This window comes from Python bivittatus, unplaced genomic scaffold (assembly GCF_059951505.1).
Source record: "Python bivittatus isolate LINGU-HERP-01145 unplaced genomic scaffold, Pbiv_v1 ctg000020_np1212, whole genome shotgun sequence".
NCBI classification, from domain to species: domain Eukaryota; kingdom Metazoa; phylum Chordata; class Lepidosauria; order Squamata; family Pythonidae; genus Python; species Python bivittatus.
Genome location: NW_028277030.1, coordinates 16,847,426 through 16,874,910, shown reverse-complemented (window position 1 = coordinate 16,874,910; position 27,485 = coordinate 16,847,426). Strand labels below are relative to the sequence as shown.

Genomic DNA, 27,485 nt, shown 5'->3' with positions numbered 1-27,485 from the left:
TTTTATAGTTGGAAAAAAGTAAAGAACCAGTTGGATCTAATGCTCTGTGCAAATAAATCATATATAGAATTCTAGAGTGTTTTGCCTTATGTTTAGAAAAGGAGATAATAGATGCAGCGTTAAGCAAACTGCCAGTCCAATTTTTACTGACTGGGAAAACCAATGGACACGTTTGACATAGTGTTGTCTCGGGATTCAGCCTCACCTTTCCTTACCTTGGAAACCAACTGGTTGCACTTGCTAGTTTAAAAGCTATTGGGGCTGGGGAAGACTGTTCTCTGAGAACAGCTTCTAATTGGAGTATGCAGCCAATGGGCTTTTGACACTGACCCTGATATGACAGCTTCATATTCTGTGCACATTATTATGCAGTGGTGAAGGACATAACATAGGTTGCTTATAAAAGTGACAGCTTACTACTGTACCGTATACTATTTAATAATATACCCAAAGAATCATTTTACTTAAGAATTTTGATATATGGTAGTTGAATGTATTAGCAGATTGGAACTTTAGGAGAAGCTGTCTGTTTAAAATGGTTACCCCAAGCCATAGCATTAAAAGGAAAAGAACAACTCAGATCAAAAACAGATGTACATAAAGTTATCAACTAGAGATATGCCATATTTGGATCCAAAGCAGACAAATGTGCACCAGATCCTGCGTGGACACCCTTCCTGTACCTGCCAGCAGCTCAGGGAGCTAATGACAAGTACAGCAAGGATGCACATGTTGGTTCTGAAGCACTTTTGCCCCCTTTGGATCCAAATACTGCATACCCCTGTTGTTAACACATTAATAACATTAATTTGGTGTCATGAGAAACAGTTTGATGCTAGACAAATTGATTCTGCATTTTAGAATTAAGATACCACTACACAGAGCTTTCTGTTTTATGATCTCTTTATATACTTTTATTGAAGGCATTTGGAGAAGGAACTAACCCAATTATTTCAATCCATATGAAGATTGGTATGGGAAGAAGTGCTATTCAAAGTATGTGAATCCCAGGTCACGTAGAGCTTTAAATTATAATATCCTAAAACACTGTGTTTTTCTATCACTGATCTTGTTTTCAACCTATTAAACTGTGCAGAAGACTTGCTAACTTAACTGCATTGCCTCAAAGCTCCAGACGTTAAGTTAAAGGTACCCTAGCAAAGAAGTGCCTTCCCCCTCTCCAATTTCCTGGTCTTGTTTGCCCTTGTCATAGAGGTTATAGAATGGTTTAAGGTTGGATGCTATATTGGAAAAGAAGATAATTGCAGTTCTGTTTTATTATCCTCTGTCCTCATATATCTCCAAAATCATGGTTTGCTTCTGTCTTCTAATTTCCATGAAAACATATAAACTATTGGCACCCTGTGAGTTTTCATGTGATTTAAATTCTTTTTGGCCAGTTTCAGTTGTGCCAATTAAAGTGCCTTTGAATCTCTCTCCCCTGCTGTTACATGGATATATTGAAGACTAACAAGCAGTTTTCAATGTGCTCCATGTTTTGTGTGCGTGCCACCTTTGTGGTGAATAGATGAGCTCCATAGGAAGTAAACTTTCTAGTTCAAACATCCACAATTCTTCTCTAGAGGTGTTTGAACAGGGTTTTTCGTATGTTTAATGTATTTATGCAGCAATTGTCAGTTTCACCAGTGAAACTACTTTTGGTGGTTATTTATTTATTGTGCTTTCTAGTCAGTTTTTGACTCCTGGTGACTGCCTAGACAAGTCCCTGCAGTTTTCTTGGCAAGATTTTACAGAAGCGGTTTGCCATTTCCTGCTTCCCAGGGCTGAGAGAAAGTGACTGGCCCAAAGTCACCCAGCTGGCTTCATGCTTCAGGTGGGACTAGAACTCTCAGTCTCCCGGTTTCGAGCCTGATGCCTTAATCACTACACCAAACTGGCTCAGTTTTGGTAGTAAAACTAAATAAATTTTCTGTCATCAGTCAGTTTCATTGATGCCAACAAAATGTCTCCCAATCGCTTTTCTTGCTTTGGTAGCAACTATTTGGCAGTGGATATAGATTCTGTTTTAACTCTTCACTGCTGAATGGTATCCTTTAAAAAGAAAACATTTGAGAAGATGTTAATTAAACTGAGTGTTTTCCTCCTTAATTTCCATACTTCCATCAAAAAGTAGAAACATCAGTGATGAAAATGACAGCGAAGTAGATTAGTGAGATAACTGAAAATGACAGTGGAATAAGCTAGAGCAATAGCTGAGGTATTGCATCAGTTCAATTTGAAAATACTTGCAGCTGTGATTGGGAATAGGGGAAGAAGTGTCTTCTTCAGTGTGGGAATTATCTTCAGAACAGGAAATATGCTCTGAACTCTGATAATACACATTGGAAGAAGTACAGAAAGATGTCTGAATACTGATGAAACATTAAATTAGACAAGTGATTTCAGCATTAGAAAACCTATTTCTCTTACAAAAACTTTGCAGGACCATGATAATTTCACTTTTTGTTTTTCTTATGCCTTTTCTCCTCTCCTGATCTTCTTTTCTTTTCTTTTTTCTTTTTTTTTTCTTTTCTGCCCTCTTTCAAATTTAGACTTCTGATGTTGCTAAATAAACATTATAGTATTGTAAAGTGTTAAATAGCTAAACATTGGGCAAATCAAATCCAAAGACAATACTTGGTTTGAAATGTATGACTGACAGAATATTAGGAGATAATGACTGATAGTTGCTCCGCTGACCTACATTTGCCCATAGTCATTGCATGACAAAACTAGGTCAACTTCTGTTTCAGTACTACAGCTTGTCCCCTTTAGATTATATGAAAGTGAGCAGACTTGCATGAATCTTCCATGCTGTTTTTCTTACATAATCTTGAATTTAGATACATTACAAATGCATAGTTCAATATACAGTAGTAGAAAAGCTACAGTTATAAAAACTGGATTTCCCCCCTTTCAGAACCCAGCACCAAGTTTTGACTGGCCAAACTTCCAACTTCTGCTTGCATTTTTAATAGGTAGTTTTACATGAAATTATGGCAAAGGCTTGTGGTCCAAACCCCTGCCCTTTTATTAAGGAAACTGCTGGTGCTAAACCTGACCTAGTTGCTTGCTTGGGCAGAAAATACATTTTAATGGTCCTCCTTCCTAGTCCTTGCTAATACAAAATTTAATGTGCTACAACAGCCTTGTCCCATCTCACAGGCTTTTCCATGAATTTGAGAGGCCTTTCCAGTGCAGTTCAAGAGTAGCAAGGCTATGATAGTTCTCTATAGCTGAATGTTGTTTTATATGTGTTTCTAAGTTGATTTGGCTCCTGCTCTCCTAATTCAGACAAATTAGAAAGTATAAGAAAAGTGTAAGCAAAGAAAATCTGCTATAGTTAGGCTATAATTTTAAAAATATGGAAAAGATCAGTTTTCAAGCTTAGCACTTTTTATTGTAATTATTCAGTTAGTATAGAATTGAAATCATATGGGGAAACATAAGGTAAAATTCCCACTAAAAAGCGTTGCCCACTACCTGTCATCTTGAAGATAGTATGAAAGTGAACTCCTTTAGAAGTATGATACAGATAGCTGGATTGTAGCTGAAAAGATACATTTTGTGGTATTAACATCCTTCCCCCATTTGCAAACTAGAGATACAGGTAGTCCTTGGGTTACAATGGCAGTTGGGACTGGGATTGCCATCACTAAGTGCTGCAGTTGTAAAGCGTGACATCATGAGACCACATTGCTTAGCCATGAGAATCCCTGGAGCCCCAGTTGCCGTCGTAACCCCAAGACATGTGGGTTGTTTAGCAGGAAGCAGCAGGAGTCCCAGGTAAGGAGCGGGGGGGGGGAGTGCTGTGGAGGGGTGGGGGAGGCCTGGAACAGGCCATGCGCAATGGCAGGGAGGCCAAGGGAGGAAGAGCGTGGAGCCATGCGAGCGCAGGGAAGCCAGGGGAAGCTGCACAAGCTCAGAGAGGTGGGGGAGCGTACTGGAGCAACTTACAACCTTCCCTCTGGCTTCCCCATTGACTTTGCTTTTGGGAAGCCATCAGAGAAGGTCACAAATAGTGATACCGTAAATGTGAGCCGGTTGCCAAGCCCCCAAATTGCGACTGTGGGGGTGGTGCAATGGCCAGAACTTCGAGGACTGGTTGTAAGTACCACTTGTTCAGTGCCATTGCAACTTCAGATAGTTGCTGAACAAGTGGCCAGTAAGTGAGGAATACCTGTAATGTCTTTTTTAAAAAAATACTATAAATCATTTGCAAGAAAGCATGAAGTATGCTGTATACTGAAAGCTTGATTTGTAATCTCTCTTCTGTTGCTTTAATCTATTTTATTTATACCATAGGTTTTGGATTGTTGCTTTCTCTGCTCTGTAGTTTAGGGTTGGATATTCATGTGCTTTGGGATTTTGGATGTTAATATTTCTAAGTTGCATTTTAACTGAATGTGTTTAATACATATAGATGGTCAAAATTATTACTTTTTTTTTTTTTTTACTTTATGAGTTATAATTCTCAGGAACTGGGAAAAAATTAGAAACTGGAATTCAGTACCTGGAATTAGAGTAAAACTTCAGGAGTAAGAACTTTTTGCATCACCCCATCTTTTTCACAACAAGGAATGTTGATTTGAAAAATGTGATGATATTCTAGTTTTGCTATTATCTTGGAGAACAGCATAATTCTCCTTTTTTGATTGCACTGAATATAATAGTGTAAAGTATTTATATATTTATTTATATATGGTGGGGTGTGTGTATATGTATGTATGTATATACAGATAGTCCTTGTTTACTGACCACCTCATTCAGTGACTGTTTGAACTTATGAGGGCACTTAAAAAGTAGATTTATGACTGGTCCTCTAACTTGCAGCTGTCACAGGGTCCCACAGTCACATGATCACAATTCAGGTGCTTGGAATTGGTGCACATTTACAACAGTTACAGCATCCCACAGTCAAGTGATCACCATTCGTGACCTTCACAGCCAGCTTCTGACAAGCAAAGTCATTGGGGAAGCTGGTAGTAAGTTGCAAGTCATGGCCGCATGCCATTGTGCCTGACTATCACAGATGATTCGCTTAATGACTGCAACGGAACTGACGTAAGTTGGACACAGTCATACGATCTTTCACTTAATGACCATGCCGCTTAGTGACAGAGTTTTTTTTTTTTTTAGTCTGCGCTCAGTCATTGCTGACCCTGCAGTGACTGCTTGGACGAGTCCTTGCAGTTTTCAAGGCAATTGTTTTTCGGAAGTGGTTTGCCAGAGCCTCCTTCCTAGAGCAGAGCCCAGCTGGCGAGCGCAGGAGGCAGGGTTTCCGTTGCTTCGCACCCTTTTTGGGCGTGCGCGGTTTTTTCGCGCTTACCAGCAACTGCTCCCAACTCCTTTTTGCAAGGCGCCGCCAGCATTTTTCCTCCCACCGGAGTGAGAGTACCCATTTATCTACTCACGTGAATTTTCGACCTGTTGAGTTGACAGGAACTGGGGAGGAAACAGGAGCTCACCCTGTTTAACGCGAAGGCTGGACTCAAACCGCTGAAGCGTTGACCATTTCTGGCCGGCAACTTTCAGTGTCATTAAGCCGCTGCGCCACTGCATCCCCCTAGTGACAGAGTTGCCAGTCCCAATTGCATTTGTTAAGTGAGGAGTGCCTGTGTATGTATGCAGTATATATCCATATCTGCTCAACTCTGGGTGGTATTAATCATGCTTTTGGTACTTTAATAGAATTGACTTCCACTTACAGTCTGCGCTTTGTATCATGTATATGTAAGAAAGTGAAATGTGTCAGGAGGTGCTAATGGCCACAAGGTTTTGCAAGGTAAAAAATGGACTAGTATGAGAAAAGCTAAAAGGAGTAGGTGGTACTTCATGCACAGTTTTGAAGGTCTAGTCATTTTCCAGAATTGTGTTAAAATTGTTCTTTCTCACTATAAAACTATTGATAGGAATTTGCTGAATAAAATGCAGTTTTTAGTTCAGTTTCCTACCCCTTCTGCATGAATGAAAACTGTTTTCACACATACACATTCTTGGGAGAGCAGCCCTCATGCCACATAGGGCACTGTGCAGAGTTTCCTTGCAGGGAGCCTTTTCATGTATGTCAGGGCACTGCTGGAAGACCAAAGCTTTAAAACCCACCATGTATGGATGGAAGATTGTACACAGAGTTTGAATTTTATTCATTATTTCTTAGAAGCCTTAGAGAATAATGACAGGAGTACTGTAATAAAAACAGGTAATGGCTGGTGTGACTTCAAGACCACGGCCACACAGCCCGGAAGACCCACACCAGCCATCGTATGCCGGCCGTGAAAGCCTTCGACAATACACAAAAACAGGTAAACTGGGATAACACTAGGTTGCATGCATATGAAATGTCAGTGGTGTTTCCAGAATGAGCCAGTGGATAATGTGAGACATTGACCTTTGAGCAGGAGATGTTTGCTATCAGATGCTGGAATGCTGTTGTGTGCAGCAAATGCAAGGAAGAATTAAAACAATGCCTAGCAAAGTAAGTTCAGTTCCAGGTGTTTGTATGCCAGAAGAGTAACAAGTGGTTAGTGATAAAATGCACTTGTCTTGTTTTAGAGCCAATACTGTTGATGAGGATTGTCAAAAATTAGGACTTGAAGAGTAGAATATCTGTTATTGTGCACAGTGGGAGATATATTAAAAATACTTATTAAAATTACTGAATGTAGATTAGCTAAACCCTAGTATCATTTTTACTGTTTGCATTTAAGTGAAAGTGATCTTCAGGGATGCTTTTTTCCCCCTTCATTCTTTCTATTCAAGGAGAGCCAGTTGGTGTAGTGGTTCAGATGCTGGCCTAGAAACCAGGAGACTGTGATTTCTGGGTGTCCCTTATGCATGAAAGCTGGCTGGGTGACTTTAGGCCAGTCATTCTCTTTCAGCCCAACGCATCTCACAGGGTTGTTGTGGGGAAAATAGGAGGCAGGAGTATTAAGTATATTCACCATCTTGAGTTGACCAAAACATATTTAAAGAGGCAGGATAAAAACCCAATAATAACAATGTAACTGTTAGTGCCACTCAACAAACGGCTGTAAGATAGAAGTCTGCAACACCATGCAAGGTTATATTCACATGTCAGAATTCCCCTGGACATTCTGTGATCTCTATATCTGCTCTAGGTAGTTGAGATAGGGAAATCTTGTGGAGTTGGCAGAACCCCTGCTGAATGACATTGCATTTGTCTGCTATTTAGGACTGAGAATCTTAATTATTCATGCCTAGAAAAATATGCCTAGCCCCTAGCTGGCCTTGGCTATCTTGGAATAGATATACAGGGTTGAACTTATTTATTCATGTCTAGAGAAATATGTCTAGCCCCTAGCTGACCTTGGTTATCTTGGAATAGCTATGCAGGGTTGAAGGAGACTGGACCTTCCCACTGAGCAGAAAGTTGGGGGGGGGGACTCCTGAAGAAGGCAGTGCAGACCCCTTTTGCATTATTGCTAAGTAAACTGTATTGATATGTCCTTGCTGTCATCAGAAATCAAGCTCAATTTGAGGAACTCTTTAGTTATTTAGGTGATATTGAATGGGATTCAGCTTTTGGTGAATGCATGGACGGACACTTGCCATATCAACCTGAGAGATTCTTTACTTTTATTCTAAAAAGTTCTATTCATTGTCTTATTTTTTTTAAGTGTGTGTGTATGTGTATCTTAGTTGCCCTGCGAATAATCATGGTGTATTATTACATCTTGGTAAGAACTTCCATGAATGTTCATTCATCACACATGAACATTGACTTACTTGCTCTGTAGAATTTTTTAAAAAGTATGATATAAAGAAATGCTTCATCAGCTGTAATGGAGAAAGGATCATTCTTTTTGGTAAAAATGACTTAAGTTGATGAAATGAAATGGTACTTTCAGTTTCTAAAGTTGAAGTATCCTCAGCTTCAAAGTATCACAGCAACAATTGCATTTTATTTTGATCCATATCATTGAGCTATCTCATCATCAAAGGAGCTCACTCAGAGCAAGGGCATGTACAGGTAGTACTTGACTTACAACCATTTGTTTAGCGACCATTCAGAGTTATGACAGCACTGAAAAAAGTTACTTATGACCAGTCCCTGCACTTACGACCATCACGCCGTGGTCACATGATCAAAAATTGGGCACTTGGCAACCGGCATGTATTTATGATGCTTGCAGTGTCCCGGGGTCACATGATCGCCATTTACAACCTTCCCAGCTGGCTTCTGACAAGCATAATCAATAGGGAACTGTGTGAATCATTTAACAACCGTGTGATTTGCTTAACAACCAAAAATGTCGTAACATCGGGTGTGGTCACGATGCCTCGTTTAACTACCACACTGCTTAATGACAAATTTTCCGGACCCTATTGTGGTCATAAGTTGAGGACTACCTGTACAAATTCATTGTTAAAATTAGTAAATCCCTGTTATCCAGGTGACTTAGCTCCAATTATTGGGATATACAAAGCCAAGGTTACCCATATGCTCTTATATGGAGCTGTGTTTCGGGCTTAAAACACATACCGTTACTAGAACAAACACAGTCACAGCATCCGAGAAGTAGTTTGGGTGTGGATAAAAGGACCTCAGCTGCTACAGTTAGAACTGAATTGGGAATTCATACAATTTGTTCTTTGTCTGAAATCAGGACATACAATTATTGGTGCAAAATCAATGCTATGGAAACCGACAGACTCCCAAAATTGCATCTGATGGAACAGTCTAAATCTCAGTTAGAGATCTCTTGGATTGCAAACTGACGAATTATATCAGGAGCTGTGGTCTCCTTGCTTCTTTTCCAACTGTCTCTGGAAAACAAAAACGTTGCTGCACAAAGAATTTCGGATATAGAAACTCAGAGAGTTATAGCTATCCTTAGTAAGTCCAGCACATTGAATTGGATGAGTCGCTATAAACACACTTTCCAAATTGCCAAGTATTTAAACACAGAAATTTCCAAGTATTGTAGGGTGATATTTACTTGAGTGAGATGGAGGGTTTAACCAAGTTCCTTATGATGAATGTACTTGTATTTGCGGAGCCCCAGAGATTGAGGACATCGCGCATATATTATTTGAATGTTAACTATACAAGAAAGAGAACAGTATCTTGGACTGCATGTTAGACAAACAGCCTATTGGGATTCTTATATTAAAACAACATATTTCATGTGCAGTCAGAACCCAAAAATTGCATAAAATATAGCCCTTTATCTGAACAAAATAGTACAATTGAGATCTGATTGGGGTAAATTGTAGGGGTGACACAGATATATGATGTGCATTTTCTTTTAGTTATGCCTTTTACTCTATTTTGTAACACGTGGTCTTTTATTGTTCTGTATTTTATATTTTGTATTCTGATACAGCCTAATGGCTAATCAATAAATTATTATTATTATTATTACTACTACTACTACTACTATTATTATTTGAATGAGCAGATCAGTTTTGTAAACAATAAAATATTAGCAAAAGGACTTGCATTGCATTTTCATCTTTTTGTTGTAGTTAAAAACTGAACTACTTGAGGCAAACCTCTGTTAATTGCAAATAGAACATTCATGAAAATATCAGTAAAATACAGCTTCAGGCTGCTTCATAGTGCTAATTATCTATGCAATACTCAATCAGTTGGCAAACATCATATTGGATGGACAAGTAAGCTTTACCATCTGAGCAATAGCAACTCTTGTTTTTCTGGGAGCAGGATCTCAACCTGGAAGTGTGAAGTGGGGCTGCTCTGTTTTTGGACAGACAGCCTATTTTCTTATAATAGGGCTGTGTCACAAATACAAGAGATTAGGAGATGCTGAGAAGATATAAGGATGGCATTATTGTGGATGTTTAAAAACAGAGCTGTTAGACAAAAAATTGGAGTTGTAGGGGCTACCCTTGCCTTCAGTTTAGCTAACTTTTCCTTATGTAAGGGAAAAAAAGTTTTTTTACCTTACATAATATTTTAGAATCACATGAAAACTCACATTCTTATGGAACTGATTAGAAAAAATACTTATATGAATTGTCTTATTTATATCAGAATATATATAAAGTTAAACAGTCATTGTGCATGAATTGGGAACCCTTTTCGAACCAGAATGGCCACACCTTTAGCTTTAATTGAAGTATCTGTGAGGTAAACCTGTCCCACCCATTCTTTTATTAATAGAGATTTATCCTGTTCTATTAGATGAGCCTCTTGTAGATAAGCAATATCTGCCGTTAATAATTTTAAATATGCTAAGCTTACATTTTGTTTCTTGGATTCTCGTAACTCTTTTGCATTTAAACTAACTTCATCCATGAATTTTATTTTGGCCCACTTATCAATATTCCCCCAATACCAATTTATTTTATGACTTGTACCATTTAACAAATATCTAATAATAAATTTTTCTATATTTAAATATTTAACATTTTCTAGTATTGCTCATAGACAGAGAACCTCCATAAAGACTTGATTTGACATTCAAATATTCTTTTACATTTATATAGAATCTATACTTAAAGGGAAAAAAAGATGTGATTATGTGCATAAAAATAAAAAAAACAAGCAAGTGACATTATAGAAAGATTAAAAGGAATCTTTAAAAAAAAATGTAAAGAAGGAAGGAAAAGAAAAGAAAAATCATAGAAGTTGATGACTTCCCAAAGGGGATGGCACAGTGATTTCATCTCTCTTCTTACACTGAAAATTACAAAACAGTTTCAAACATTACTAACTGAAGGGGGAGGTACTGTGTGTAAAAATAAGTGCTAGAGTTGGCGGTATGCCCAAACCAGCTATCTTGAAATAAGCAACCAAACACAAATAGGAGTCCAGAAAAAAAAAAATACTGGCATGTAGACTTTTAAACTAAGGCTTTTACTGTAGGCAGACTCCGACTTCTCCTGTGGCAGATTCTGTAGAATGAAACACAGTCAAGCTTGTTCATCTGCGGATTTTAAAGATAGGATAAAGGCTTCTGCATTCAAGGGATTATCAAATTTATGAATCTGATCTTGATGATTAATGCAGAATGTAGCTGGAAAATGCATGAAAGATTGAAGTTGTATTGATCTGGCAAGACTCTGAGCTTTTGTAAACATTTTTCTTTTTTCTGAAATCTCTCTAGTAAAATCAGGATAAATTGTACCTTGCTTTGACTAGAGCCCCATTTCAGAGGCGATTTTACTGATTCCTGACAAAATATACGTAAAATCTCATCTCTTGTGGTAACATGGAGGAATTGCACAATATTAATATTGGAACTAGTATCAGTCTTCCTTCTCATTAAAAGAATTTTAATCATATGTTAAAGCTCAGCTGGAAAGTCTGTTCCCAAAGAAATGAACCTTCTGGAAAAAATCTTCCATAAATTCAGCCAGGTTTGATTGACTTGGAGGGTTTTCAGTGCCAATCACATGTAGGTTTTCCTACACAATTGTGATTCCAGATAAGTAATTAGTTTATCCAAAAAAATTATGACTGGATTGAGTTATAGTCTCGTGAGCATTTAAACAATCCTCATAGCGAGCCATTTTTTCTTGCATTGATTTTAAATCACATTTAAGCTCTGCCAGATCTTGTTGGATTGGCTTCAGGGTTGTACCTGAGCCAGGATCTCTTTTAGTAAAGTAGCAGAAGAATCCTCCTCCACCATCTTGCCTAGCTCAGCAAGATAGTGGCATAGTTGAAATTGAGCCAGCTGTTGAACTCTTAGGTCTAGTTGCCATTCCAATAGCTTGTTAAAAACAAAATAATATGTAATGAAAAGTTTTATTTGCTGAATGATAAAAGTCTTTATCCATACAGTCTGGTAATACAGAAGTTTGAACCTTTTAATCAGGAGACAGACAAGAGATGTGCTCTCACCATAGCATCCCAAACAGGAAGTAGGTATGGTTAATTTTTATGGACCAAATTTAGATTCTCTTACTATGTTTATGAATGCTTTCAACACTTGAATGAGTGTATTCATGATAAACTGATAATAGGAGGAGATTTTAATGAAATATTGTATCCTGAGCTTGATAGAAATACACTGGCATGGAAAAAAAATCATTAGTGAGGGAAACATGACATATGGAAAACTTGAATTTAGTAGACCCCTGACATCAGATGTATCCAACTAAGAGAGAATATACATTTTATTCAAACATGCATCAGATTTTTTTTAGGCTTAATTATTTCTTAATACCGTCAACTTTATGTCATCAAATTCAAGAATGTAACATTGATGTTTGTTATGTATCTGATCATAGTGCAACCACCTTGAAATGTGTGTTTTAGAAACTGGTCAAGGTATCAAGAAATTGGTATCTTAATATTTCCCTATGATAAAGAATTTAAATTTCCCTATGATAAAGAATGATAAAGAATTTGAACAACAAACAAACTTTACAATATTTTGATTTGAATTCAGAAACATCAAGTGCCCGAATTCTTGAATGGGAAGCAAATAGAGCATACATTCAGGGTAGAATTATTGCTTATGCATCACACAAAAATAAGATTAAAAATAACAGGGAAAATAATTTGAAAGATGAATTGAAACATTTATGGGCACAGATGGTTAGATGCCCATCTACAGTTTTGTACAGAGAAATACAGAAAAAGAAATATGAATTAACTACTATAATATCACAGCAGATAGAATTTATGTTAACATATTTATGACAGAGATACTGGGAGAATGGTGAAAGACCCGGTAAGATCTTGGCTAATCGTTTAAAGCAAAAAAAAAAAGATAGAGCAGTGATTCCAATCATTAGAGGTAAAAGAGTTCAATGGATATTAATTGTCAATTTTTTAAATTTTATTCACAATTATATAGTAAACCAGAAGATGTATTGAATGAGGATACAGAGGCTTTTTAAAAATAAAATTAACCTACCACATTTAGATGATACACAAAAACAACTCTTATTTGCTCCACTATCTGAGCTAGAGATTAAACAAATAATTTTTAAAATGGCAAGTGGTAAAGCATCAGGATTAGATGGATTCTATATCAAGTGGTACAAAACATTTATAGATCTTTCGATGCCAAAATTTTGTCAACTGTATGAAGAGAGATTTGATAAGGGAATTCTATCACTGGCATTTAATCAGGCTTATATTACAGTTATATCAAAAGCAGGTAAAGAGCATACTCAGTGTGCTAATTATCATCCAATCTCATTGATTAATGTTGATGCAAAGATTTTAACAGCAGTGTTAGGAAATAGATTACAGCAAGTAATATCGTTCATTGTTAAGAATGATCAAGCAGGGTTTAGAAAACCAAGCAGCAGCAACATTAGGTTAATTGTAGATTTAATAGACATGAATAAAAACAAAGATCAATTTGTAATTTTATCATTAGATGCTGAAAAAGCCTTTGACAAAATACATGAACAGTATATGTTTGCTGTATTAAATAGATTTGATTTCCTTTGGAATTTATAAAATGGATTAAGGTATTATATGAGTCATCTACATCTAAAGTAAAGGTTAATGGTATGTTTTCTTCTACATTTCCACTGTTTAGAGGAACTAAGCAAGAATGTCCACTTTCACCCTTGTTTTTTAACATTGTGTGGAACCCTTGGCTTGGGCTAGTAGACAACACAGGAAGATCTACAGAGTAGTACACAACTCAGCTGAACACAAATTGGTTTTATTTGCAGACAACATTTTTTTTGTTTATTTCTAAACCTCACACTACTATTCCAGTGTTGATGCAAAGGACAGATGCCTTTAGTAAAATAGCAGGATACTCGATTAACTGGTCCAAATCGGAATTGATGCCAATAGGTGAAAATTTGGTTACTCATTCATTTAAGGAATAACAATTCCGTATTTGTACTGAATCTATTAAATATTGCATACCAAAGGATATAACTCAGTTAGCAACATGTAATATAAATAAAATATATAGAGGTTTCTTCATATATCAATAGATGGGAATCATTAAACCTCATCCTTTGGGGAAGAGTGAACACTCTCAAAATGAACATTATTCACAGATTAATTTATACTCTGAGAGGAATTCCAGTTTTTAATATCTGGAAAATATTTTCAGAAAATAAATTCTTTGTTTACAAAATTTCTATGGGGTTCTTCAATTCCAAGAATATCTTTACAGAAAATGTAACTATCACTTAATGACGGAGGATTCGATCTTCTGAATCTGGAGTTTTATCATCATGCTTACCTATTGTCAGGTATTAAATACTGGAAGCCAACAAGTGGTGTTAATTTTCTGATTTGGGCAACTCTGGAATATACATATATATAACACCTTTGGTTGGATGGACAGTATTAGGATCTAAATGTACTAAAACTGTAATATCTCTGGAAACAATTTCATTAGTTAGAAACTATGGAATGGAATGTCTAATAAAAAAAGATTCAACCCTTTTTCCCATGCCGAATTGACTTTATGGGGAAACCCAATTTTAAAAATTGGGGAAAAGATGGTGATATGGAAAAATTGGATGGAAGTGGGGATATTGACTTTGGACCAACTGATAGATGATGAAGATGAATGTTTAATGTACTCTGTCTTAAGAGATAAACATCATGTATCAGATGTAACCCAATGGCAATATTTACAACTACAACATTTGTTAACAACATTGTTTGGATCAGCAGCATTTTCAGCTTCTGAGACACCTGAGATATTAGAACAACTTGTTAAATCTTTTAAAACTAAAAAACCTATCAATAAATCAGTTTGATACCCAGTTAAGGGATGAGTGGAAAAAAGAATTAAGAGGTTTCTATATTGCCTAGACAATGGGAGAAAGTCTTAACTTCTATAGCAAGAGTGTCAATCAACCTTAAACTACTATTTATACAACAAAAAATAATATTTAGAATTTCTTGGACTCCACTATGTCTGTATAGAAAAGTATTGTCAAAAAACAGCATTTTATTGGGGATGTGATAAGGTCAATGCCTCTTTAAAGCATATGTTTCTACAATGTCCTTATACTTACCACGTTTTGGGAGAAAGTAGTGGACTATATAAATATGATTGTGCGACAAAAGCTAAAATTTTCAGAGGATAATATTCTTTTGAACTATATACCTAGTTTGACATCTGGACAACATAAATGGATTCTCCATGCCCTTACTATGGCCAAAAGACTGATATTGAAGCATTGGAAAGATAAATGTTGAATGTTGATTTGTTCAATGGATTGAAGACCTGATTGCACTTGCCACTTATGAGCGGACTGCCTATAGATGTAGACTTTGTATGGACAAGTATAATGAAATACGGGACTCATTTATACAAAATACAGTAGGTTAAAAAAAGAAACATGATAGTCATATAAATCTATTAGAAATATATATGTACTTGAATAGTATTTGTATTAGATAAGTATATATCAAATTGAAATCATTTATTGTAATAACGATATATTAACACTTTTTTCTCTTTGTTGTATTTTTTAACTTTTTCATTAAACCACTTTTATGTTTTTTTTTCTTTTTGTAATCAAAAATTAAAAAATAAAATAAAACAGGCATCTCTGGCCAAATTGTATGTTTAAATGAGTTTCTAAGAGAACAGAATATTTGGTACAAAGTTAAATCCAACATCTTTCTGCAAATTTGACTGCATAGTTACTGTTTGAGTGCAGTTGTTTACAAATTCAGAATATCAAAACAGTGAATATGGGAAATGCAGACATTTGGGCACCCATTCAGGCAGTCCTTTTTAGCATCTCCTTTGGCAAAAAATAACACCTTCCGAAGATATCCTAGCTAAGAGCCATTTCTATTCTTGCTTTTGGATCCCCCCCACCCCCACTTTTGGGAAAAAAGGTAGTGGATTCCATCAAGTCAGCTGCTTATATTTCAGAAAGCTGTGGCAAATTGCTTGATCTTACTATAATATCACACACTTATTTGATCTGCTTAAAGAATAGAATTTGGAAGTGGTGAGTATGAGAGAGTTGCAGCAGGGCAGATCTCATTGTTCAGTATGTCAGTGTGTTGCATAAATATTTTTTTCTAGGAATGCCCAAATCTTGTCGGTATTCAGCATTATTGTCTGAAATTAATACATTAATGAAAAAATGAATTAATTTCATGTAAGAGCAGCCAAATTGAGTAGGGTAGTTTTGTTTTGTTTTGCTTCATGGTTCCAAAAAGACCACTTAGGAATATAGCAGATGTCCAAATGCTGGGTTGCCATCTACTGTCTAAAGAATATGCATTTGAAAACTGCACTTCAGCACAGTACTCAAATCCTGACCATGGGAATCCTTTTTGTTGCTCTTTCAGTTAAGTTGTTTTTAAACAGATTACTTCGTAATTTACTCTTGCACAGTGCTCTCACAAGGGGAGCTTCTGTGTACCTGATGAGGTTATTTCAGTGTGCTGTGACTCTTCACTGCTATAATAAATTGACTCATGACTGAAATGGCATCTATACTAAATATTGTTCTCTGCACGATCTCAAATATATGTCTTCCTATATATGACAAAATAATGGTTTTTATATTTTAATAGTGTGTCTGATATAAACAACATGTTAATATCAGAACTTGCATTACATGTGCTTTGACTGACGGGAATCTTAGATACTGGCTAAGGTGCATAGATGACATGGTTAGTCCAGAGCTTTTCTTGAAGCCCGTTTAGTTGATATACCTTTTTAAGGGCTCTGAATGCTTTCTGTCAGCACCAATTCAACCTTAATTCAAAAATAAAATAGCATCCTGTGTATTATTACCCTCTAGAACAAGGCACTGAGCAGTTGAATTCTTCCCCCCCCCCCGACAGCCACATGGTAGTCATTGTGGAGGGAGCAGGGCAAATGGCCCCCAGCCCCTCATGAATTGCATATAGGAAATGGGGGGAGTCTTGGTTATTCCCATACCACAATTTATCAGGAGCAAATATCTACTCCAAATTTCTGTGCCATTAAAGTTTGTCAGTGTCCCTTTTTCCTTTTGCAGGTGACTTGGTTTGGATGCTTGTGTGTCACAACAGTAGATATAGCCATTCCCAGTTTATCTCAGCACAGGATAAAGGCCTCTGGAATGGTGATTTCTAAATCAGCAAGACATATATACACACACAGAGTGAAAGCAGTCACTTAATTTGGATGTTGCTTTTAAAAATTGTGAACTAACAGGCCTTCACTAAATATTCCAGTGACTTCTTTTAGGACTTCTGTTCCATTTTCCTCTCCTTTTTTTCTCTTTGATCCACCCGTTCTTTCAAGATCAAATGTGGTTTCTCAAGTGTCTAATATATTGTTTCTTAGTGGTTTCATTTTGCCTATGTATTTGTCATGAAACCTTATTTAGGCATTAGTCTGTACATGTAATGGCTTGAAATTAAGTAAAAAGTGGTATGTGCACTTTGAGCAAGTGCTATGTTTCAAATACTGGAAGCCACAGGGAAGCATAATACCCATATATCTTACACTTTAAAGTATTCAAAGGAGCATTTTAGCTGCTGGTGTTTTTTGTTTTGTTTTTGTTGCAGGTCAGTAGGTTGATTGGTGAATTACTGTTGGGATTGGATGTGGAAACTCAGACTTTAATAGAACAAGCATTGAAATTGGATTAGGGAGCCAGTTTAATAATCTTATGACTGTTAGATACAGTAAGTACTTAAGAATAGTCTTAAGCTTACAGTACCTAAATACCATAGCATCTTTATGCTGCTGTGCTTTGACGTCTTACCTCAGTAGTCCTGAAGGGCATTCACCAAGTTTCCTTATGCTAACATTTAATGTAGCCATATTTTTGCAATCACTTGTAGAACATGCCTGCAATAATACCCATGTAATTTCTTCTTGATGGTCTTACCTGGCAGTCGTAATATTTGACTATAATAACACACTATGAATATTATTTAGCTGGACGTCCATTTGTTAATGTTTTTTATGTTGTTCTCTCTCTTCCTCTTTGCAAACTGCTATAATTTATTTATTATATTTTATCTTTTGTGTTTGTTGGCGATGCTAATAAAGAACTTATATAATAATTTATTGGCAGTCAGGTTCATTAGAAAGAGGCTGCTCAACTGTAGCTGGAGTCAAGTATCCAGAGCAAAACAGTCATTTAAGATAGATTGTGAACGGACTTCTGGGGAAGAAATGACAAACTGAAGACAGCTCCACTAAAAGCAGAGCCAATGACCGTGGAGGAATGAAGAGCTGGCAAGTAGACTGGCTCTTTGTAATTTCTCTCCGGCCAAGGAGAGGACTTGAGATCACCCACAAGTGCTCTATACAGTTGCTCCTCACAAGGAGCCACAAGCTGGGAGCAGCAGTGCAGAAGAGATGGCGCTGTGTGAGCCTAACCCAAGGGCTAGGCTTAAAGGTGTCACTTGGAGTTGTGCTTTTCCTCAATTAGCTCTGTGCTGCTCAAGGTATTTAAATAGTTTCCCACTAAATGTTAACCACTTGTCAAGCACAGGAAGTGAGTGCAAATGAAAATCAGTTTGGAAGTATGGATGATGTTTGGTGGAATCTTTAAGTTGTCAGCGTTGATGTGATTTCTGGTGACTTGGAGAATAGAGCTTTCATACCTCTCATAGTTCTTCTTAATGCTATTATCAAAATATTACTTGTTAAATAGGTACAGGTAAATATTTTTGTTGGCATAGTTAGAATTTGCAATTTGGACTATTTGGGGTGCAATTTTTTAAAAACATGCCCATAGGTTTTGGGGAACAGACTGGTATGTCTTTTGGGGGGGAGGTAGCTAGCAAACCAATCTTAATAAGCCATTCATATTTCCTGCAGTTTTGTGTACTTCTGGGACTGTTGTTATGCTGTTGGAAATAGGAAGGAATACAGTTGAGACTCAGTCATAATATCCTTAAAACGTATCTTCTTCATTTGGCACTTGATTCCACACTGGCTTTCATATCCTTTGGGGCCAGACTGCTTGAGATGTTCAACATAAGTTCAAGCAACTGTGTATAACCTACTGCTCCTCTTCAGGGGCTGGAGGAGGAGGAAGCAGCTGTGGAACATTGAACCTGATCTTTGTTCCCATTCAGATTGGGGTCACATGCTAGGGAAGGGTAGTAAGTGAAGCATAATTAAGCGATTGTGCTATAAAAACCTGTTTAAACATATGAGATACAGTCATGTGAAAAGATTAGTACACCCCATTGAAATTTTTGACTTTTTCAACATATTTCAACATATTTCAACATACAGATATTTGATCTTCATTTCAGCAATATTGATAAATAAGGGGGGGTATAATATAAATATCATGCACCATTTACATTTTGTAGTCCATTGTGTAACTTAAATAAACCTAAATGCAATTTTTGCATGTAGAAAGAGTAAGTACACCCCTACATTTATCACTACCTCAAATACCTAAAATTAGAATCAAATGCTCCAGATCAGGTCTAAATGATTAGAACATTGTTAGAGGGGATCTGGGAGGAACCTGTCTTACTGAAACCTCAGACATGTAGTTTGATTTGCTCTTTGTTGTTGAATTGTGTGGTATCACCATGCCTAGACTGAAAATCCTCTCTGAGACCTGCAGAAAGATTATAGATGCCTACGAGCCTGGGAAAGGATTTTAAAAGATGGCCAAAGAATTGGGCATCAATCATTCCACTGTCCGGAAGATCTTCTACAAGTGGAGGAGATTTCAAACAACTACTGACTTGCCCAGGCCAGGCTGCCTCAGCAAGTTTAGCCCAAGAGCAGAACACAAGATGCTGAAAGAGGTCTCTAATAAGGACCCCAGAATTTCATCATGGGACCTACAGGTAGCTCTCACTACCGTTGATGTCAAGGTGCAGGAGTCTACCAATAGAAAGAAACTGCACAAATTACATCTACAGTCAGGACCAGAAATATTGGAACAAGGATAACTGTTTTGGCATTTGGCCTCTGTACACCACCACATTGAAGTTGAAAGGAAACACATGGGAGTGAAGTCAGGACTTTCAGCTATAATTCAAGGGGTTTGACAAAAGTGGGGCACTAACCATTCAGGAAGTACAGCCAGTGGCATACACACACGCCCATCATTGGTGGCTCATAAGTAATGGAACAAATGGCTGACAAGCAGCTGCATGGCCAGGTGTGGCCTGTTTCCTGAGTACCTGTCAGGTTTAGCCCAAGGAACTCCAAGAGACAATGCAAAATCAGTTCAGCTATGTTTATTAGCTACAAGCTCTAGCAAGAATCTTCCCAGACTGAAACCCCAGCTCCCAAACCAGCCAGCCACAACACTGTGAATTCCTCAGGGAGGTGCCAGCCTCATCCTCTTGTAGTTCTCATGCTCTTTCGGTGAACTAAGAAAACGCTTATTTCCCTGAGCCTGGCCTTCATAATTCCATTCCATCACATCACCCCTCCCTCCATCTCCATCCTCCCCCTCGGAGTTCTCATCAGAACTTGGCAAAGGCGGGAGGGACGACATGTCAAGTGATAATGGTCTCTCGGTACCTCTTGTCTCCTCCGTACAGTCATCCGATTGGTCCTGAAAAACAACTACAACATTAGCAGAATCAGCCCCCCTCCCTCCTACCACCTGCAAACCTGAAGTGGAAGGCTGTGGACTGCTAGCTTGAGTCCGCTCCTCCCCTAAATCCCCCACCAAACCTTCCTCCAGCGTGCTGCCCCCCCCCTTCTTGCTGATTAACTGCTGGTGCTCCAGGCAGCACTCGAGGCTTTGGTTTGCTAGGGAAACGCCTATGGAAGTCAGTGACCAACTCCGGGGCGTGAACGTTCCTTGCATTCTCCCAAGAACGCTCCGCTTCAGGATAGCCCCTCCAATGAATCAAATACTGAATTCCCTTTCCTCTCCTGTGAGAATCCAATATTGCCTCCACCTTGTATTCCTCCTCTCCTTCGACCACAACCGGAGGGGGTGGGGAAGAGTGCATTCTCAAGGGACTTGGTGGGGCCTCCCTAACTAGTAAGGAGCGGTGAAAGACCGGATGGACCTTCATCGACGGTGGCAGCTGCAATAGAAAAGCTAACTTATTCACCTACTGCAAAACTTTAAAGGGTCCGACGAACCGGTCATCCAATTTTTTGGACGGCCTGCTGGAAGCTAGAAACCTGGCACACAACCACACTTTGTCCCCCACAGAAATCTGTGGACCTGTCTGCCTGCAGGTATCAGCAGTCCTCTTGTACACCTCCTTCGCCCTTGCTAATTGACCCCGCAACAGTTGCTGAGCTGTTTGCTGTTCTTTCAGAAAATGTGCTGCCCCTGGGACCCCTCCCTGTGACACAGTCTGTGGCAAAACCTGGGGGTCCATCCGTAGAGTGCTTGAAATGGGGACATTCCAATTGAGTGCACTGAATTGTTGTAGAAGAACTCTGCCAAGGGAATTAAATCAGCCCAGTTGTCCTGGCTGTAGGTAGCATAGCACCTTAAATACTGTCGCAACATCTAATGGGTCCTCTCTGCTTCTCCTCTCCCGAAACTGTTCTCCAAGCAGCTCCCAATTGCATCGGTTCTCCCTCCGCAAACTCCCTTGTTACAGCACGAGGGGAGGGAAGGGGGGCCAAGGAAGACTGAGGAGTAACAAGAGGAGTAGATGGAGCATACTGCTTCAATTCCATGAGCCTGGCCTCAACTACTACACAAAGCTGATACAGGTCATCCAGAGTATTTGGAATGCCTTGTTTTACCATCTCTGATCGGAGCTCAGGGTCCAAGCCCTCTCTAAACTGGTCCATAAGAGCCACTTCGTTCCACTCAACATCCCCCGCCAGCAACTTGAACTCTGCAATGAACAACCTTACCGGTCTGTCGCCTTGCCTGAGCTTACGAATGTCCCGACAGGCAGTTAATCTTCTCACTGGATCTCCAAAATGCCCCCTGAATGCCGTGACGAAATTCTGGTAGTTGTTGAGCATTGGATCCCCTGTCTCTCTGAGGGGGGTAGCCCATTTGGCTGCAGTGCCCTTCAATAAACTCATCACAGAAGCCATTCTTGTTTGATCCATAGGAAACTCTCCCGGTCGGCCGTCCACGAACAACTCACATTGTGCCAGGAAGGTTCTCATCTGCTCCACCTCACCTCCATACTTCTCTGGCATGCTACCAGGTGAATGTAGCAACACTGGCGGTGGGGGAGGTGGTGGCTAGGCTCCTGGTCCGAGCTGCTGTATTAATTGTGCCATAGCTGCTTGTAGGTTATTATTCTGTGCATCCACTTGCTGTTGATGCTGTAGCAGGGCTGCTGCCAATAACTGTGGTGTCAAATTAGCTCCCTGGGGATCCGTTGCCATGATTCAGACCCCTTCGTCTTGAAGGTAGTAAGAGTCTGGGAAGATTAATGTCAGGTTTAGCCCAAGGAACTCCAAGAGACAATGCAAAATCAGTTCAGCTATGTTTATTAGCTACAAGCTCTAGCAAGAATCTTCCCAGACTGAAACCCCAGCTCCCAAACCAGCCAGCCACAACACCGTGAATTCCTCAGGGAGGTGCCAGCCTCATTCTCTTGTAGTTCCCACGCTCTTTCGGTGAACTAAGAAAACGCTTATTTCCCTGAGCCTGGCCTTCATAATTCCATTCCATCACAGTACCCCATGACCAATCAAGCAGATAAAAGGCCTCGAGGTAGTTCTGAGTGTTACATTTGCATTTGGTAGCTGTTCACTGGAACTCTCAACATGAGGTCCAAAGAGGTGTCCATAAGAGTGAAGGAGGCCATCATTAGGCTGAGAAAACAAACCCATCAGAGAGATAGCAAAAACATTGGGAGTGGCCAATACAACAGTTTGGAACATCCTGAAAAAGAAGGAATTAACTGGCAAGCTCAGCAATAGCAAAAGGCCTGGAAGACCATGGAAGACAACTAAAGTGGATGACCGCAGAATTCTGCTCATGGTGAAGAGGAACCCTTTCACAATATCCAGCTAGGTGAAGAATCCTCTTGAGGAAGAAGGGATGTCATTGTCAACATCTACAGTCAAGAGATGGCTTTATGAATGTAAATACAGAGGCTTCATAACAATGTGCAAACGACTGGTAATGCTCAAGAACAGAAAGGCCAGATTAGACTTTGCCAGCAAAAACCTAAAAAAGCCTGCCCAGTTCTGGAATAAGATTCTTTGGACTGATGAAACCAAGATTAACCTGCACCAGAATGATGGGAAGAGAAAAGTATGGAGAAAGAAAGGAACAGCTCATGATCCAAAGCATACCACACCATCTGTCAAACATGGTGGAGGCAGTGTTATGGCATTGGTATGTATGGCTGCCAATGGAACCAGGTCACTGATGTTTATTGATGACCTGACTGCTGATAAAAGCAGCAGGATGAATTCGGAAGTGTATAGAGCTATACTTTTGGCTCAGATTCAGCTAAATGCTGCCAAACTGATAGGACACTGCTTCATATTGCAGATGGATAATGACCCAAAACATACAGCAAAAGCTACCCAAGAGTTTCTCAAGGCAAAGAAGTGGGATGTTCTTCATTGGCCAAGTCAGTCACCTGATCTCAACCCAGTAGAGCATGCTTTTCACTTACTGAAGACAAGACTGAAGGCAGAAAGACCCACAAACAAGCAGCAGCTGAAGGCAGCTGCAGTAAAGGCCTGGCAAACCATCTCGAGGGAGGAAACTCAGCATTTGGTCATGTCCATGGGTTCCAGACTTCAGGCAGTCATTGACTACAAAGGATTTTCATCCAGGTATTAAAGGCGATCTTTACGTTTGTAATGATGTTGGTTTGTTCCATTACTTATGAGCCACCAATGATGGGGGGGGGGTGTATGCTGCTGGCTGTACTTCCTGAATGGTTAGTGCCCCACTGTTGTCAAATCCCTTGAATTACAGCCGAAAGTCCTGACTTTGCTCCCATCTGGGTGTGTTTCCTTTCAACTTCAATGTGGTGGTGTACAGAGGCCAAATGCCAAAACAGTTATCTTTGTTCCAATATTTCTGGTCCTGACTCTACATGGGAGGTGTGCCAGGAAAGAAACCTTTGCTGTCCAGAAAGAACATCAGGGCGAGACCAAAGTTTGCTCATGAATCCCAAGGCGAAGACCGGGGCTTTTGGAACACTGTGCTCTGAACAGACAAGGCAGAGATAAGAGTTATTTGGCCACAATACCAGAACACATGTTTGGTGAAAACCAAAGACAGCATTTCACCAGAAGAACCTGATACCAACTAAAAAGTGTGGTGGTGGAAATGTTACCATTTGGGGCTGTTTTGCTGCATCAGAGCCTGGGCAGCTGTCCATCATAGAATCCACTATGAATTCTTCATTGTACCAGAGGGTGTTTGAGAATAATGTGAGACCATCTGTCAGAATACTGAAGCTTAGTCAAAAGTGGAGCTTGCAACATGAATATGACACTAAGCATTCCAGTAAATTCACCAAGGAATGACTGAAAAAAAGAAAAGAAATGGAGGGTTCTGGATTGTGCAACTGAAAAAAATTCTGCATGGTAGAGTGGGAAAAAAATTCCTCCCAGTCAGTGTCAGAGACTGATAGACAGTTACAGTATAAGAGATGCCTACTTGAAGTTGTTTCTGTCAAAGGGAGCAATACCAGGTATTAGAACCAAAGGTGTACTTACTTTTTCCATAGGAGGAAATGGTATATCTGTTAATCTTTTATTGAATAAATGATTGCAAAGTTATACATGGGTATAGTTTTTCACATGACTGTATATCTGGGTGACTTTCTGCTATTGCTTTTTCAGTGTCTCACTGTTCTCTTGTTCCCCCAAATAAGATATTTCTTCCTTGCTTTGGTGTATAGCTTCATGTACTAATTATTGCTTCAGATATATTTTAAACAGTTTGACTTGAAATACAAGTTTTTAGCCTGGTAAGAAGATTGAATAATTGGGATAGTGCTATAGGCAAAGAGTATGGTTTAGTAGTTTTTATTATACGTTAAGGACTTTGTTTTAGGCTCTAATTTTCTCATGTGAATAAGAAATTCAGTCTAAGATGGATTCAACTGAAATGTTGGATTTCAGCTATTAAAAAGAATTCCTTTCGTTTTTTCCTCTTGATAAATACATGTATTTGTGATGAAGTTAAGCAGTGGCTGGCAATTCAGCTGTTACATGTATCTGTTAAGTAGGATTGCATAGTGTGGGGGTGTGTTTCGAAACTGATATGAAATATTGAAATGTTCACAGAAGAAAACGTACTTGTATTTCTTCTTTTTTCCTAGAACACATCAGTAATGGAGGATCAGAATGAAGATGAGTCTCCAAAGAAAAACACATTGTGGCAGGTGGGCGTGATTCAAATACATATATTTTCTTTATCAATATTTAAGATTATCTTTAGTAAATTACACAGTTGCTGTTTAAGTGTTTCTTTAATACTGATTTTATTTAGTATACTGCTGAGTATACTAAATAAAGAAAAAAGCTGTAAGGTGTTTTTTTTCTAAAAATGCTAAAACAAGATAGAATTACAGATAGTCCTCAGGTTAAGAATGCCTGGGTTACAGACAACCCATAGTTAAGAATGGAGCCTATTGTAGCAAAATTTGAGTTAAATTCACAGAGATTCGAGTTAAATACACAATGGTTCAAGTTAATTACACGTACTATTTATATAGTATTATACAATAATACTGTTCCAGCTTACATACAAATTCAACTTAAGGACAGACCTTGGGAACAAACTGGTGACTACCTGTACTAAAAATATTTGCTCAGTCTTTGAGGCTCCAAGAAGCTCATCCAAAGTTCTTTATAGTTCATCAGTCTGGTGTACTATCTGATATGTTTATCCATGATACTATGGATTCCTTTTTTTTATGCCCACCTTCCTTACATTCCAGATTCTCTGCTTACATATTCTGAATTCCCATTACTTTCTTTGATTTCTTGCTTTTGCATCTGATCTCATAGCTCTCTATAGTCACTAGATGGTGCTGTGAGTGCAAAAATAATGATGCATATAAAAGATTATGAACATTGCTGCCATATTACTTTTCCAAAACTGAGATTAATAACTGGAGCTAAACACAAACATTCTCCTGTCACTTGAATATTTCTTTTTCATTTTGTAGTCACACTGTAGAGATTGGAATTGGAATTGTCTACACAGACTATACAATGCCAAGCAAGGATGCTTAATTAGTGCCTGACTTTATATACTTTATACAAAGCAACATTTGTTGATTTGGTACTTGACCTAATCCATTCAGGTCTGTTTTTTTCAAAGCCATTTTGTAATATCTTCCAGTTCTTAACAACAGTTTGCTTGTATAAAATTGTGGCAAATTTTTGTACTTTGATTTTGATTGATTGATTGATTGATTGATTGATTGACTATGTGCCATCAAATCATTTTCAACTCCTAGCAACCACATAGATAGATTTTCTCCATGACAATCTGTCCCCAACCTGCTTTTTCAAGTCTCCCAATGGTGCACTCTTCACCACCATAACTGAGTCCATCCACCTTGGTCGTCCTCTTCTCTTTCTTTTTACCTTTCCCAGCATTAGAGCCTTTTCCAGAGATCTGGGTCTTTGCATAATGTGTCCAAATTTTATACTTTAGTACGTGGTGAATGTTAGTAACAAACTTACCTAGCCACAGTGACAGTGATGAATAGATAAGGCTTTTAATTATCATCAAGAATTTTATTAAATTGTATGAAGAACAGTAGCTTATTCTATATTTGGGGAAGGGGGGTGTACAATAAATCTAGTGACAGTATTGCAAATTCTAATTTTCATAATGACAACCAGATGGAAACAAAGTATAGAAAGAACATATCAGGTGATAAGAAATTTCTCATCCAGGATTGGAAAACAGTACACCAGTGGATGCTTCTTGGAAGTGAATCAAACTCTTTAAACTAAATGTATCACATGTAAAGTGTGGATATCCGGGCTATTGCCATTAGAATCTGTAATAGAATATCTGTAATATTCTAAAAGTTAAAGGTGAAACCTAATTTTTTGTATTTGTGTTTTTAAAAAAGCAGATAAGCAATGGAACTTCATCTGTAATAGTCTCAAGAAAACGACCATCTGAAGGAAACTACGAAAAGGAAAAAGACTTGTGTATTAAGTATTTTGACCAGTGGTCTGAATCAGATCAGGTTGAATTTGTGGAACACCTCATTTCACGAATGTGTCACTATCAGCATGGACATATTAATTCTTACTTAAAGCCCATGCTGCAAAGGGATTTTATCACTGCTTTACCAGGTAAGTTCCGTTGCATGTAGTAAAAAATGTAAAATAAAAATGGTTATATTAGATTAGAAATTTAACAATTTTTATTAGTCACTAAAGGAGTTGTTATATTATGTACTTTGTTACTCTGCAGTCTGAATAATTATGATGGCCACTGGATGCCAGTATTGTTCCATTTAAACATAAATTTTGAACTGTGTGTTTTAAATGGGGTTGGTGCAAATTACTACATTAAGGCTTTTCCTAATCTTGAACCTTCATGAAGGGTTTGGCTTATAGAGGCTTGTACTGTGTTGTACTCACCTGTGCTTTTCGTTGCTGCTATTAGAATCTTGTTTGGAAGTAAGGCAATCTTTCTGCTCTTTCAGCTGATCTACTCAG

General features: G+C 38.3%; 1 protein-coding gene across 8 annotated transcripts in view; it reads left to right on the top strand.

Annotated features, from left to right (window-relative positions):
* FBXW11 (F-box and WD repeat domain containing 11) overlaps positions 1–27,485 on the top strand; it is a 101,140-nt gene that overhangs the window by 28,341 nt on the left and 45,314 nt on the right. For 5 of the 8 annotated variants that reach the window (XM_088135048.1, XM_088135013.1, XM_088135060.1 and 2 more), the window contains 2 exons: positions 25,115–25,177; positions 26,888–27,116. In XM_088135048.1, coding sequence (XP_087991174.1) covers positions 25,115–25,177; positions 26,888–27,116 — 292 coding nt within the window. The remainder of the gene's footprint in view (positions 1–25,114; positions 25,178–26,887; positions 27,117–27,485) is intronic. The other 3 variants (XM_088135069.1, XM_088135021.1, XM_088135053.1) reach the window with 1 other exon arrangement.